The sequence below is a fragment of the Populus alba genome, chromosome 6, assembly GCF_005239225.2.
Source record: "Populus alba chromosome 6, ASM523922v2, whole genome shotgun sequence".
In the NCBI taxonomy this organism is placed as follows: Eukaryota; Viridiplantae; Streptophyta; class Magnoliopsida; order Malpighiales; family Salicaceae; genus Populus; species Populus alba.
In genome coordinates, this window is record NC_133289.1 from 5201872 (window position 1) to 5216481 (window position 14610).

The following is a 14610-nucleotide window of genomic DNA, read 5'->3' on the forward strand; positions in this document are numbered from 1 at the left end:
GCAAATATTTAATCAATAAAATTGTAAATAATATTACGGTTCTAAAAATACAATATTATTAAATATCACACTTTTAATCCATGATATTCTCAAACTATTTAATTAAAACTTTTTCATCACATGCTAGCTATCCAATTTACCCTCATAATTTTTATCTATTCAACCTGCAAGCGGAAGACAAGTAACTACATTAACTGTTAGAGAATAATATAAATCATATTTTAGAACTTCATCTAACAGCTTAATTTTTTAGGTGGAAATGATTTTTTAACATGATATCAGAGTCTTGATGACTAAGAGATCACGAGTTCGAATTTCATTACTCTTATTTATTTAATAAAAATTACATAGAGTAATGTGAGTCTGTGTAAGTTTTAAATCCAAATGGTTTTTTATTTTAGAAGATATGCTGAAAAATAATATAAATAATATCTTAAAATCAAAATCTAATAATTTAAGTTTTTAAATTAAGATGGTCTTTGATACTATTTAAGTTGTGCAAATCAAGGAAATAACTACCTAACGTGCTCGAGGCAGGAAAATCTGGCTGAGATTTTGCCTTGGGAAGATTTTGGAATAATGATCGCAACATTATGAGTCGAAATATGAATGACTCATGAAAGGCAAGCATTTTGTTGGCATGATTCTAAGAGCACAGCATGCTTGCTGCCCTCATTCCTTTTAATATATAAACGTCCACATGGCCTGCCACATGACTACCTTGTAAATGCTTTGTATTGCAATTGAAAATATAATTTTCTATATTTTGGACTAAAACAATTTTTTTATATAATCTTGGTATGAAAATATCAAAATCATTGAAAGAATGTACAAAAAAGCATCTTATATTTTATATTATTTCAATCTAAATGTAATTTTATGAGAACATATACATGGTATCATCACTTGAAACAGGGAAAAAAATATTGAATGTAATAATAATAATAATAATAATAATAAGCCTTTTCTTTTTTTTATTTTTCTTTTTTTTTGGTAACTCGGATTGTCCGGGACAGCTTATGCGCACCACAACTAATCTTCGGGTTCACTGAACATCTTGTAAGCCAAGTAAACATGTAAGACACTGCGAGAATGACATGCATACACAAATAAAGCTTGAACCCTGATGCAGAGAAAGGGAACAAGTCCCTTCCACCGCTGGGGCACAACCTCATGTGTAAAAAAAAAAAAAAAAAGCCTTTTCTGGTTCCTTTTGGATGTTGTAAATCTAATCATTGCAAGATAACATGCTCAACTAGGGGCGGAACAAGAAAGAAAAACTAAGGAGGGCTAAATTAAAAGAAATTATTTAAAAGATTAAAATTTTAATTATTTATAGAAGGGAGGGGCTAGGAAAATTTTCGGCCCCTGCCTCCGTCACTGTGCTCAACAAGCTCTCCTTCGGATCTACAAGATTCAACACTACTTATTCTGCTCAATGTATCAAAGATTTAAGAGGTAATATCATGCAATACATCTATAATTACGTCGATCTTGCAAGGTTACATTGGCTTTAATATCATAAAAAAAAAAGAGAGAGAGAAGAAATCATATCCAAATTGATCTTGTATTGCTAGTATTAATCTTTCAATTCAAGTAGAACAAGGAAACAACTCGAAAGTGGGCAACGAATCTTGTGCCCACTAGAGCTAGACCAACGCAGCCAGCTGCGATTATTCTGGAAAAACTTTGGCTGCTTTCAAATCTGACTGATCAATGTGGATAAGCATCGTGATATGTTACTTTCTTAATCTGTTGATTTTTCCAAGCTGTCGGTTAAGGAACAATGCTGTCGTGGGCTCCACACTGCATGGGCGACTTGAGACCATTAATCACGAAGATGAAGATCATCAAGACAAGAGACATCTCTTACTTGAACAAGGATGTTGTTTGATTTACGTTTTTTTTAAGCCCTCTCATGATCATCGAGCATGCACATGCAAACTTGTGTTGATTGAGAGGCATACGAGAATGCTTGGATTCAATGATTCAATGATAGAATATTTGCAACTTTCTGATTCGGGAGGCATGAATTGCCCACTTTGCTGTTTTATATTTAGCTAGCTAGGTTGTATTGGCCCTTTTAGTGGCTGCCTTGTGCATTTGATGCACGTGATCAAGAGCAAAAGTCATGAAATCAAATTGTATATTAATGCGCTAATAGTGGCCTTATTGCCTGTTTGGTTTTGCGGTCCAACCTGTTTTTTATCAAATTTCAAAAAAAAAAATTTACTAAAATTGAGTGCGGTTTGTACCTTTTGGATCGTTTTGATGTGCTGATATCAAAAATGATTTTTAAAAAATAAAAAAACATTATTGGCATACTTTTCGGCACGAAAAATTATTTGAAAAGCAACCGCTACCACACTCTCAAACATCCTTTTAATGAGATGGGATTAAAAAATGTGAAAATAAGTGGCCGTATTGTTAGATAACCTATCATTCTCTCTATCTTATGGATAAAAAAAGAAAAAAGGAAAAGGAAAAGTTTTTCTCTCTGTTTTGGGGGTATTTGAGACAATGATAATTGTGGTTTTTTAAAGAGTTTTTTACTTTGAAATGCATCAAAATAATATATATTTTAAAATTTTATTTTTAACATGACACATAAAAAAAATCCTAAAACATCTAAAAATATTAATTCAAAGTAAAAAAATTAAAATTTTAAAAAACTCTTATTGAATCACAGGGAAAACACCCCCCTTTTATAATTTCATGGACTTGGACACTATCATCAATTTTATCATTTTATGTGCTTAGGATAAGAACTAGAAACTTTAGGACGAGCACAATATTAAAAACTATGACAAACTTGAAAATTAACAACAACAAAAAAATTAAAATAGCTCAGTCATTTGTTGTGGCCCTAGATACAAAAACTTATAGATTGAAACAATTTAAATATAATTTTTTCCTTGCCAATAAAAACTGATCAAGCCTATAATTAGGGGTAGCTAGAAATATCTTTTTCCATGAGATGTATTTGTCATTACAAAATTGATTAGGGAAAAAATAGTCTAGAAATTTATTTGTTACAGTGTAACGACTATTTTTCCCTCAAAAGCAAAAATGAACAGTAGAGTTACGATCATGCCCTTTGATGAGAAAAAAAATCACATGCATAGAGGGGCTATTTGAGAGGGTGTTTTGTCTTTTTTGGTTTTGTTGTTATTTTTAGGTTTTGTCAAGGGTGGCTTGGTAATTTTATGTTTTAAAATATTATTTAAAAAAGCTACTAACACGTGAAACGCATCGGCGCATCATGGCCTTCATGTCATTTAAGTGGCGCGTAAGGAATCGTGAGGTGGCTCGATTCCTGCTTTCGCCGCAGTGTTAGGAGCGGTGCGTTGTTCTTTTTCTAGCAGTGAGGCGCGTTCTCACGGAGGAGGTCTGGTTAGGTTGCGGTGAAGGTTTTTTCTTTCTTCTCTCTTTTCTGTCTCATTTCCTAGGAAAACACACTTGAACTTCCAAAAAGACAATTGTGTCCTCTAGTTTGTAATCTTATCAATTTTGGTCCTCTTTCATTTAATCTTATCGATTTTTCCTCAATTTTCTTATGACTTTATTTTTTTCTCAATTTCATCATTTTGCATTAAATTATTTTCCCTTGATTTTTTTTTTCATTTTTTTGCTTCTCTTCCTGTTTCATTATTTCGAGAGCGGATTGGTCAAGTTTACCCAGGTCACCTTGCATTTTTGTTCATAATGTTTTTTTTCTGTTTATCTTCGTTCTTTTTTGCTAGGTCCTTCTTTTGGAAGTCTATTTTTTTTTTATCTCAATCTCATGTCGTCAGTGGCAGGTCAGTCGAGTTAACCCGGGTTGACTCAATTTTTTTATGATTTTTTTTTTTCAATTCCATCATTTTACATTAAATTATTTTCCCTTGATCATTGTCATTTTTCACGTTTCTTAGTGTTTAATTATTCCAAGAGCGGGTTGGTAAAATTAACTCAGATTAGCTCAGGGTTTTTTAACATTTTTTATTGAACTTTGGTTTTTTTTACTAGGTCATCCTTTTGAAATTCTCTTTATTTTTTTTGTCCTGATCTCATATCGTGGGTTCTTGATTCATCAAATTATCCAGAGCTGACTCAAAGTTTTTTCTTCAACGTTGGTTTTTCTGAATTTCTTTTTTGTTTTTATCTTTGGCATTAAGTTATTAGGCCTTGGACTTTACAATTTTCTTTTGTTTTGTTTTTTTTACGGGTTCTTTCGGTCTCATATCTCAGGCTACATTTTAGTTAATTTAATTCGGGTTGTCTCGGATTATCATCGCTTGAATATCCTTTTTTAGCGTTGGAAAAGGTTTGGCCCGACTTGCAGCGTAGCGTGGGTCACTTATCTTGTTAAATAAAAAAAGGAAAATTATAGAGCTAATATAGATAAAATATAATTTTTAACGGCGGGCGCACAACACTGGTACAAGCCTTGGATTGAAGGATACAATTAGATAAGTTTCGAACTTGTAGGACTATAATGTGTGAAGTTTCTAAGATTTTGTGGTTCCATGGCCCCGATAGTTCTGATGGCCATTTCCCCCCTGTCAACGCACAGCCATGAATATCTAGCAGGACTTTTTTCAACAGAAGTTGGGGAGAGGGAACTTTGACAAGAGACATTCTTGGAATTCTAGAGTTCCAGACAACCGGACCACCAGGTTTTGAATGTGTTTTTTTTTAAGAATACCTCGACTATGCTGTATGGTCCAAAAAGGTATCAAAATTAAGTTTTGCTTTCTCTTTCTCTCTCTTTTGTTTTTGTTTTTTTTTTTTTTTTGCTTTCTCTTGATTCTCTGAGAACTCCATTGCCAAATTAATTACAGGCAAGTGGGGTTTCAGATTATGTACTAATCACTGATTTTATGTTGGAGAAGCGCTCTACTTACCACTGTTATCTACCGATATTTGCAGACCAATAAATGGTACCGTTTCCTTCTTTTACTTTTCTACAAGCGATGAACGTCACAAGGCGGGAACCCTCCTTTTTCTTCGAAAAGATAAATAATATGGTTATGATTGTTTTTTTTAAAATGTATTTTATTTAAAAATATATTAAATAATATTTTTTTATTTTTAAAAAATTATTTTTTAATATCAGCGTATTAAAATAATATCTAAAATTATTTAAAATATATTAATTTAAAGTAAAAACATAAAAAAATTTTAAATTTTTTAAAGTATTTTTAAAATATAAAAACAAACAAGTCTAAAGTGTTACACGCAGGAGGCAACTTTATCATTGGCTTTAGTAGGGATTACATGATCTTAAATAAATCAAATAGCTGGATATCTACATTCTACAAGTAAGATAGTACGGTTGTTTTTAAAAATATTTATTTTTAAAAAATATTAAAATTTATTTTTTAAAATTTAAATCGATTATAATAGTCGACTCCCTTTGCATATATGTTACGTGTGAAAAGCACCAATGCAAGATATTTTTTACATATAAATAAAAGATTCATATCCGAAATAAAAGGGTACATAATTGAGCTAAGGAAATAAAAATGAAATCAAATTGAGTGAAATGAAATCAAATTGAGTGAAATTAAATATTGAGATAGTTTTATTGTTATAATTTGAAAAATAAGTTTTAGAAAATTATAATTTCCTGTTAAATCAATGTTTTTTTTTAAAAAAGATTTAATGAAACTCGTGATGTATTTTAATTGATAAAATATTTTCGAATATATAATTAAGATAAAGCACAGGCCAAACCGCACCGTATTAAGATAAAACAAAGGACCGTAACTGGTGTTTTTCACGTGGTTTAGCTTTAGCAGTTGCCTGCTGTGCCCAGCTACCTCTAGCAACGTGGATTTTGAACGACCAGTCAGAATCAATCATTATTTATTGCTCAATAATTCCACGCCAGGAAGCACTTATAATGGATAACTGTTACGTGACATTTCGAATTTTGAAAGCAAATGATTGTTTTCCTTTTCCTCTAATTCAATTGATGGAATTAATTGCTACGACCACTCCCTGGGTTCCAAGCAAAGTGCTTTCTTACTCTTTAATTATTAAAATATTATTATATTATTATTATTTAAATTTTATTTTTAATTTTTTACAAATTAAAATGACATGAAAAACAAAAAAAATCAAATAATTTTTTTTAAAACACTTTTTAAATAAAACAAAAATAATCGGATGCATAACATCAACTTGGTGCTGTTAGGATAAAGCAGGAGAAGAGAGTGATGTCTTGTAAGAGCATCTTATGTAGATGCTAAATTAAAAAATTTTTTTTTTTTATGTTTGTTTTACATGTTTAAAAAGAATGCTAAATAAAATATTATTTTACTATTTCTCTTGCAAAAATACTGATACTATGTATCTTGTAAAAATACTAAAACATTAATTATTGCAATAATTTTTTTTACTAGTTTTTTTAATTTGAAATTTTAAAAAAATTATAATTTTTTTTTGGTTTATTTTTTATAAATTATCCTGATCTCTTGGTTCATATCATGGGTTTAACGAGCTTATCCGGATTTAACAGAGTTTTTTAGTTGAATTTTTTTTTTAATTTTAAACTTTTAATATTAAATTAATAAAAATCATTCGAGTCGTTTTTAAATCTGGTAAGTTAATTGGTAATAATAGCTATAAATAAATAAAAAAATTATATTTATACTATTTAAAAAATAATCTAACTCTTTTAAATAATATCTCAGAGATGCTTTAATAAGAGGAAAATAAGAATAATAACAATATTAATTTACGAGGACGCCACTGTCGTGGTACTCTTCTTATCAGAACCTCATATTGTTGTGCTTATCTTTCCTACTGTGCTTTCCTTTATGTCTTATCAGCAACATATTATTTAGTTCTGGAAGCGTTCATTGAATTATTTGCACCTGTGAGCCTTTTTTTTATATTTATATATATATATAGACCGACAGAGAGAGAGAGAGAGAGAGAGAGAGAGTCTTGCTATCCAAAGTCAACGATTCGACAGTAAAGAAATTAGTGTTACTGGCTAGCGTGTTAGAAATGTTGAAGTGCCACGATGGGCTGAATTGTTAATCACTCTAAAAAAGACAAGATTACCCTGATTTTCTCTTGTAATTACTGGGATGTTGATCTAAACACAAACAATAATAATAAAAATTAAAAATTAAACACGGAACATTTTACTTTGTTGTAGATTTTTTTCGAGAAAAATTTATTTTTAGTAAAAAAAATTTGAATTTTTTAATAATACAGATTCGCCTATATTTCCAAACGCTATCAAAAATTTAATTTTGTTCAACAAGTGAAAAAGGTAGGAGGAAGCAAAAGGAAAAACAATGATCAGTAACATAATTTATTTTTTCGTTTTTTAGTTTTTCTTTTCCAATGAGAAATTTATAACCATGTTCATTTATTTACTGAGAACGAGGATGGATTTTTTTCATAAGAAAATAAAGATTATAATTGTTTTTCATATAAAATCAAAATTAAAATTTATACTAGCTATCTTGATACTTTGTATTGCTATAATATAATTAAAGAATATTAATTTTATTTCATTTAGATTAAAAATTATCATATGAGAAAATTATATTGTTAACTAATTTTTATATATTAGATATATGATAAAAATTAAATTTACGACACTAACTAAATATGAAAAAAAAAAATATCTTAGTCTTTTACTTTACTAAAAAATGCTTGTATATACAAAAGAAATTGTATTGTTCATGTTATTTCTTCATTTAAAAAACAATGAAAAACAGAAAAAATATGGAGAACCTCTGAACTTTGTTTTTAAAACTCGGTATAATTTTCTTTTTTAAAAAAAGAATAGTTTTTATTATATTTAAATAGAAAGTTTCAATTTTTTTTTCCTTTTCTACTTTATTTTTTTAGAAAATCAAAGCATTATTCTATTCCTGAATAACCTTAGATGACAAAACAAGTGCTACATTTTTTTTTTCTATTTATTTACAAAGTCCCATAGCGCCATGCCTGTGAAGGACATAAAAAGCTAATGGGGTGTTGCTTGCCCTATCCGTTTGATCTTCTCACTTCTTCAGACCAATATTTTCATGGGATGGTGACAAATTTTGTCTGAATGTTCAGAATAAAAGTTATGTCCTAGTTTTACAGATATGGCAATGGAGTCTTTTTTTTTGTTTTTTTATGGAGGACCGTACGTTGTCTTATGGAAGAGTAGAATCCATCAGCCTATGCCCCAAGTTTTTAATACTTTGAATATAGGTTTTGGTGAATTTATTTCACTCACCATTTTCTTTTCTTTTTTTTTCATTGATGGCAAGAGATGAGATGTTATTAAAAATTACTCCTTTAACTACCACACCAGCCTATCATTTTCCGCCAGGCCTTAGCCCCTCACCAAAGCCAGAGTTCCATCCTGTCACATACACAGACACCTTCACTTCCTCACAATTCAGAACACTCAACTCTCTCTCCTCCTCTCTCTCTCTCCCTCTCTCCCTCGTTGTATGTGCCAATGGTCATCAATAACTGAAAAAACCAGTTATAAAACCTCAAAAAGAAAAGAAAAGAGAAAACACCATACCATGTCAACAAATTCTATCAATGGGGAAGCAAACACAGACCAAGAGTCTCTTGTAACTCCTCTCCTCTCCCCTCGAAGATCACTCATTAACTCCACTTCTCAAGTTGCCATCGTTGGAGCTAATGTCTGCCCCATTGAAAGTCTTGATTATGAGTAAATCCAACATGCTAAAATCTCATCTTTTCATTACTTTTCTCTTTTTTAGGTTTATTTGGCTTAAATTTTTGAACTTTTTTTTCTGTCTCCTTTGATAGGATTGCTGAGAATGAGTTCTTTAAACAAGATTGGAGGAGTCGTGGAAAGATGCAAATATTTCAGTATGTGTTCATGAAGTGGTTGCTTTGTTTCTTGATCGGACTGATTGTTAGCCTTATTGGGTTTTTTAACAATCTTGCTGTTGAAAATATTGCTGGCTTGAAGTTTGTGGTCACCTCCAATATGATGATGGCCAACAGGTAATGCTTTAGTAATTATAGTAACCTTGGTTTCTACCAAAGTTTGGAATTTTCTCCTGGTTGTGTATTTTTTTAATGGAAATTAAGTTGTATCATGAAGTGAAGAATTAATTTTCCTTTGAATGATTTGTTTCTTAGAGCTAATTTAGCTTCCTCTCTTCTCTTTTTTAATCCCTTCCATGTTTTTTGGGAAAGAGGAGAAAAGAATTTGAGTTTGAGGAGAATGGGAATAATATTTGATGCATTTTTTTTTTAATTATTGTGTAGGTTTGGGATGGCTTTTCTTGTGTTCTCAGTTTCTAATTTGATTCTTACCCTGTTTGCATCCATCATCACGGCTTTTATAGCACCAGCTGCTGCTGGCTCGGGTATTCCAGAAGTTAAGGCTTACCTGAATGGTGTGGATGCACCAGGAATTTTGTCCTTGCGAACTTTGGTTATTAAGGTGAGATTTGGGGAGTTCTTTCTTTCAGTTTAGATTGCTTTCAATAGCTTGGGTTCTATAACTTGCATTGGCTCACTATGTATTCTATTTGGTAATGGAGGTGCCCATTTATGGTTTTTTTTTTTCCTTATGATGGGTGATTTGGCTAATTTGATTTCTTGTTGAAGTTTTCTGCGGAACTCGTATCTAATTTTAGAGAAATTTGTTGTTTGCATAGCAACAGAAAGTCTCATATATTTTTGCTCATTTTGCAGATTATTGGAAGCATTTCTGCGGTGTCCTCGTCTCTTTTTGTTGGAAAGGCAGGGCCAATGGTGCACACTGGAGCATGTGTTGCAGCATTGCTTGGTCAGGGTGGATCCAAGAGATTTAAATTAACATGGAGATGGCTTCGTTTTTTCAAAAATGACCGAGACCGACGGGATCTTGTAACATGTGGATCAGCTGCTGGAATAGCTGCTGCCTTCCGTGCCCCAGTTGGAGGTGTGCTGTTTGCACTTGAAGAAATGGCATCTTGGTATGTTTCTTACATAGTAAATGCTATTGAACGGAGCCTTCTGTAATTTTCCTTTTCTGTTGCTATTATTGTAGCCTGTCATGATTGCGATTGTTATCACAACTTTTTTTGAAGAGTACTTATTTTCTTGGTATTGAAAAATCATTTACCAGGATGAGTTTCCTCTTCATTTTCATGTAAAATTTTATTAGTGGATTCTCAGATGAATGACAGAAGAATAACAGGATGTCCACCTGAGCAAATAGTAATGTGGATCAGCTAATAGCCTCCCCTCTCTCCTCTAGAATGGACTGATCTGAATTACAAAAAATTGCTACAGTTTTCTGCCTGTTATCAATTGACTATCACTTTCAATGGCTTGTGCATGTTGATTCACGGACCATGTTAATTTTATTTGTTACTGTTACTTGTACATTTATATTGCATCTATATGGACATAAAAATTTGCTCCTAGGAAATGTGTTTGAGTTGAACGTCTTACCAATCATCTCCATCTAGTTCCTTTCTGGTTGGAGCAAGATATCAAGGCTTGAAGCTGAAATATTTCTTCATATCAATGCAGCAATTGGTTATTTGGCTTAATTTTTGTTGTCCATCAGATGTCATGAAAAATTCGTATGTACTTATCCTCAACATTAATGTCAAGATATTCTTCTGCAGGTGGAGAAGTGCCCTTCTTTGGAGAGCTTTCTTCACAACAGCAGTAGTTGCAATAGTGCTTCGGGCTCTGATTGACGTTTGTTTAAGTGGAAAATGTGGGCTATTTGGAAAAGGAGGGCTCATAATGTTTGATGTGTATTCAGAAAGTGTTACGTACCACCTCATTGATGTACCACCTGTGCTCGCCCTTGGAGTTATAGGAGGCATATTGGGAAGTTTGTATAACTTCCTTCTAGACAAGGTTCTTCGAATTTACAATCTCATCAATGAGTAAGCTCTCTTCAGCGCATTTTTTTAACAAAATCATTGTCCAATATGATAACATATGATTTCTGAATAATATTTCTTGATATTTTCCCTTTTCCAGGAAAGGCGTTGTTTACAAAATTTTACTTGCTTGTGCAATTTCCATTTTCACATCCTGTCTTCTTTTTGGACTACCATGGCTTGCCTCTTGCCAACCCTGTCCATCTGATGCATCGGAAGCTTGTCCAACAATAGGCCGGTCTGGTAATTTCAAGAAATTTCAATGTCCTCCTGGACAGTACAATGATCTGGCTAGCCTTATATTTAACACAAATGATGATTCTGTTAGAAATCTTTTCAGCCAGGACACCAACTCTGAGTTTCAATATTCGTCAATTCTCATATACTTTGTGACCTGCTTCTTTCTTAGTATCTTTAGCTATGGGATTGTTGCCCCCGCGGGTTTATTCATACCAGTTATCGTGACGGGTGCATCTTATGGACGTTTTGTTGGAATGCTAGTTGGTTCACACTCAAATCTTGATCACGGCCTCTATGCTGTCTTGGGTGCTGCTTCATTTCTAGGCGGATCTATGAGGATGACAGTTTCTCTGTGTGTCATTATTCTAGAATTGACAAATAATCTATTGCTGCTACCCTTGATAATGCTTGTTCTTCTTACTTCCAAGACTGTGGCTGATGCTTTCAATGGTAATATTTATGACCTTATCATGAATGCAAAGGGTTTTCCTTACCTAGAAGCTCACACCGAGCCTTATATGAGGCAGTTGACAGTTGGTGATGTAGTTAGGGGTCCACTTCAGATCTTTCAGGGCATTGAAAAGGTTGGCAAAATAGTACATGTTCTAAGAACTACGAGGCATAATGGATTTCCTGTAATTGATGAGCCTCCGCTTTCTGAGTCTCCAGTTCTTTATGGTCTAATCCTCCGTGCTCATCTAATTGAATTGCTAAAGAAGAAAGCTTTTGTGCCAACTCCAGTGCCAACAGGCACTGATGCCTTGAAGCTGTTCTTTGCTGGTGATTTTGCAAAGAGGGGCTCAGGCAATGGAGACAAGATAGAGGATCTGCAATTCACCGAAGAAGAGATGGAGATGTTTTTAGATTTACATCCATTTACGAATGCTTCACCTTATACTGTTGCGGAGACAATGTCACTGGCTAAGGCTCTCATACTTTTCCGAGAAGTTGGTTTGAGGCATTTACTGGTGATACCCAAGATATCTGGTGTAAGGAATTATATCCTTGCTTTTTGTTTTTTTAAAAAAAAATTTCTACTTGCAGCTTACACAAATTTAAGGCACTTTACAAGTTGTTGCTCTGCACTTGATATTAATTTTGTTGATTTTGTCTCCTTGATCATGTATGTTCTGCTAGATCTGTAATCTCCTCCTTTTGCTTCTCGCTCCCTTGAAAGCTGTATTTACTTCAATCACGCTCAATTAATTTCGCCATTCCTGAAGTTTGCATGTGATTTGCGCTTGCACTGTAAATTGCATGCAACAAAATACTATTTTCCAGTAATTATTTATTCACAAAACTATTCCTGCTGCAACACCCTGAATTACCATGCACTAGCAAATCCTCGTTGCAGATGATTTCTTCTTTCACTTGGCTTCTCCTTTTGCATTCAATTTACCTGCTATTTCAGCCACCTCGTTTCTGGTGTGCCTATGAGATTTCATAAGGGATTACTTGTTGGTTGCCTTTTCTTTGTCCTCTTTGTGGATATAATTTTCGCACTTTTTTTTTTTCTGTGTCATTACTTGTAGCAATGAGATCAATGTCACTCTTTTAGTTAATGTGAGATAAGTCGTCTATGTTTTAATGTTATTTCTCCTTCGCTGCAGAGGCCCCCTGTTGTGGGCATATTGACTAGGCACGATTTCATGCCAGAACATATACTTGGTCTGCATCCTGTTCTGATTAGAAGCAGGTGGAAAAGATTAAGAATCCAGGCACCTCGTTTATTCAAACTCTTCTAGAGCATTGGAGTCAAGCAGACGGAGCTCGCCCTTGAAAATGATACCTGGTATCTTGCTATCACTATCTTCGAACTCTTTCATAGAAACCAGAACTAAAGAAGATCAGATAAGAACATTCATTAAATCATTCGGCTATTTACAGGTAGTATGATGTATGTGATGAGGTAAATCATTGTTTCCTGGTTGCATTGATAGCCAGGGAGACGCTGTGAATAAATGCAATTGCCCTTTAGTGGGTTTTTTTTTCTATTCACTTTGAATTATTTATTTTCTTTGTTTTACCAGCCTCAACCCATTGAGACGAGTTCATGATGATGCATGGATTTATAGTTTACAGGAGGGAACCTGCGACACTTGATTCTTCCATGTTTAGGAGTTTGAATTTACTCTCATGTTCAGCCAAAGCATGTAAAATTATAGGATACAAGTTTGTTGAAAAACACCTTTCCTACCATCTCACATTAAAAAGAATTGGGTATATTGTATATAAATTTATCCACAAACTCTTATCATTTTTCTTGCTTTGCTTCACCCAGTTTTCAAGAAAATACAAGGAGGACCAAAAGTTGAAATTGAAGCCAGAAGCTAGTCATCATTCATCAGGCAGGCTAAAAATCTATCTGTATATCAGAGATACTGTATAGTTAGGGCAACGGATGATTAGGGGGGCAGATTATTCATGTGAAAGTTCACCATTAACTTATAGTTTACTCTCACTCAACTCCCATGACTCTCACTCAGCTTGCCACTGCAAGCTGTTGCTAAGACAGCTCTCTACCCCACTTTTCTTTCTACAATCGGCTCTACTTTGCTCATACGAATGATGCCTATTTATAGTTGAAAACTAACGTCGCAAGCACGTTTTGAAAGGAAAGAAATCTAATAATTCAGGTATAGTCTCAATCAATTAAAGAAGTTAGTTTTTATAAAAATAATATAATTATCAACTTAGATTGGAGAGTAAAATTATAAATAATAAAAAATTTATAAAAGGATTTAAGAAAAAAAATAAATTGAAAATACCAATATATATTAAAAATTTGAGCATGAATTTCTTAACGCCTTTCTTTACATTAAAAAAATAATAAATATAAACCGAAAAACTTATACACACTTCAAATCAAATAAATTATAAATCATTTTGTAAATAAATTTTACAAAAAAAAAAAGTCGTGAACAATAACTAAAATTTAATTCAAAAAATTTAAGAAATCAATGTAAATCAAGATATTTAATATCGTAATATGAGTCATTTACTTAGTTATGTCTACTAAATTTATTTATTAAAATCAATTTGTAATAGAAATTGACACAAATAAAATTTATAGAAAAAAATAAAAGAAAAACAAAGGCCATATATTAAAAGTAGTATAAAAAAATACATACTGAATTATATAAAATATATATAAAAAAAAAACATTATAGATGAATCATACTAACTTTTTGAAAAAAAATAAAACATTCAATATAATTAAACAATAATAGCTATTTCAAAAATGCTAAATAAGACAATAAATCAAAAAAAAAATCTTAATTAAAATATATCATACTAACCTTTTTATGATTTATTGTCTTATTTAGCATTTTTTGAAATAGCTATTATTTTTTAATTATATGAATGTTTTATTTTTTCAAAAGGTTAGTATCATTCATCTATAATGTTTTTTTATATATTTTATATAAATTCAGTATGTATTTTTTTATACTACTTTTAATATATGCATATATATATATTATTTATATATATATGT

General features: G+C 32.0%; 1 protein-coding gene across 6 annotated transcripts; it reads left to right on the forward strand.

The window, feature by feature from the left end:
* Positions 1–8295: 8295 nt before the first annotated feature.
* LOC118032605 (putative chloride channel-like protein CLC-g) lies at positions 8296–13656 on the forward strand. Of its 6 annotated transcripts, XR_004684679.2 has the most exons (9): positions 8296–8683; positions 8785–8985; positions 9253–9430; positions 9685–9947; positions 10608–10877; positions 10975–12103; positions 12725–12906; positions 13002–13023; positions 13145–13656. XR_004684679.2 is itself a non-coding variant. In XM_035037354.2 (8 exons), exons 1-7 carry the CDS (start codon positions 8454–8456, stop codon positions 12857–12859), a joined length of 2406 nt encoding a protein of 801 aa, XP_034893245.1. In that variant the 5' UTR covers positions 8296–8453; the 3' UTR covers positions 12860–12906; positions 13145–13656. The 6 variants fall into 6 exon arrangements, 4 of the variants coding, with proteins under 4 accessions (XP_034893245.1, XP_034893244.1, XP_034893243.1 ...); XR_004684678.2 differs by having other exon boundaries at positions 12725–13023; XM_035037354.2 differs by lacking the exon at positions 13002–13023.
* The last annotated feature ends 954 nt before the right edge of the window (positions 13657–14610 follow it).

Coding starts and splice junctions, on each gene's coding strand:
- LOC118032605 (XM_035037354.2), top strand. CDS start 8,454: ATGTGCCAATGGTCATCAATAACTGAAAAAACCAGTTATAAAACCTCA. Junction 8,986..9,252: donor AATATGATGATGGCCAACAG/GTAATGCTTTAG, acceptor ATTATTGTGTAG/GTTTGGGATGGCTTTTCTTG. Junction 12,104..12,724: donor TGATACCCAAGATATCTGGT/GTAAGGAATTAT, acceptor CCTTCGCTGCAG/AGGCCCCCTGTTGTGGGCAT.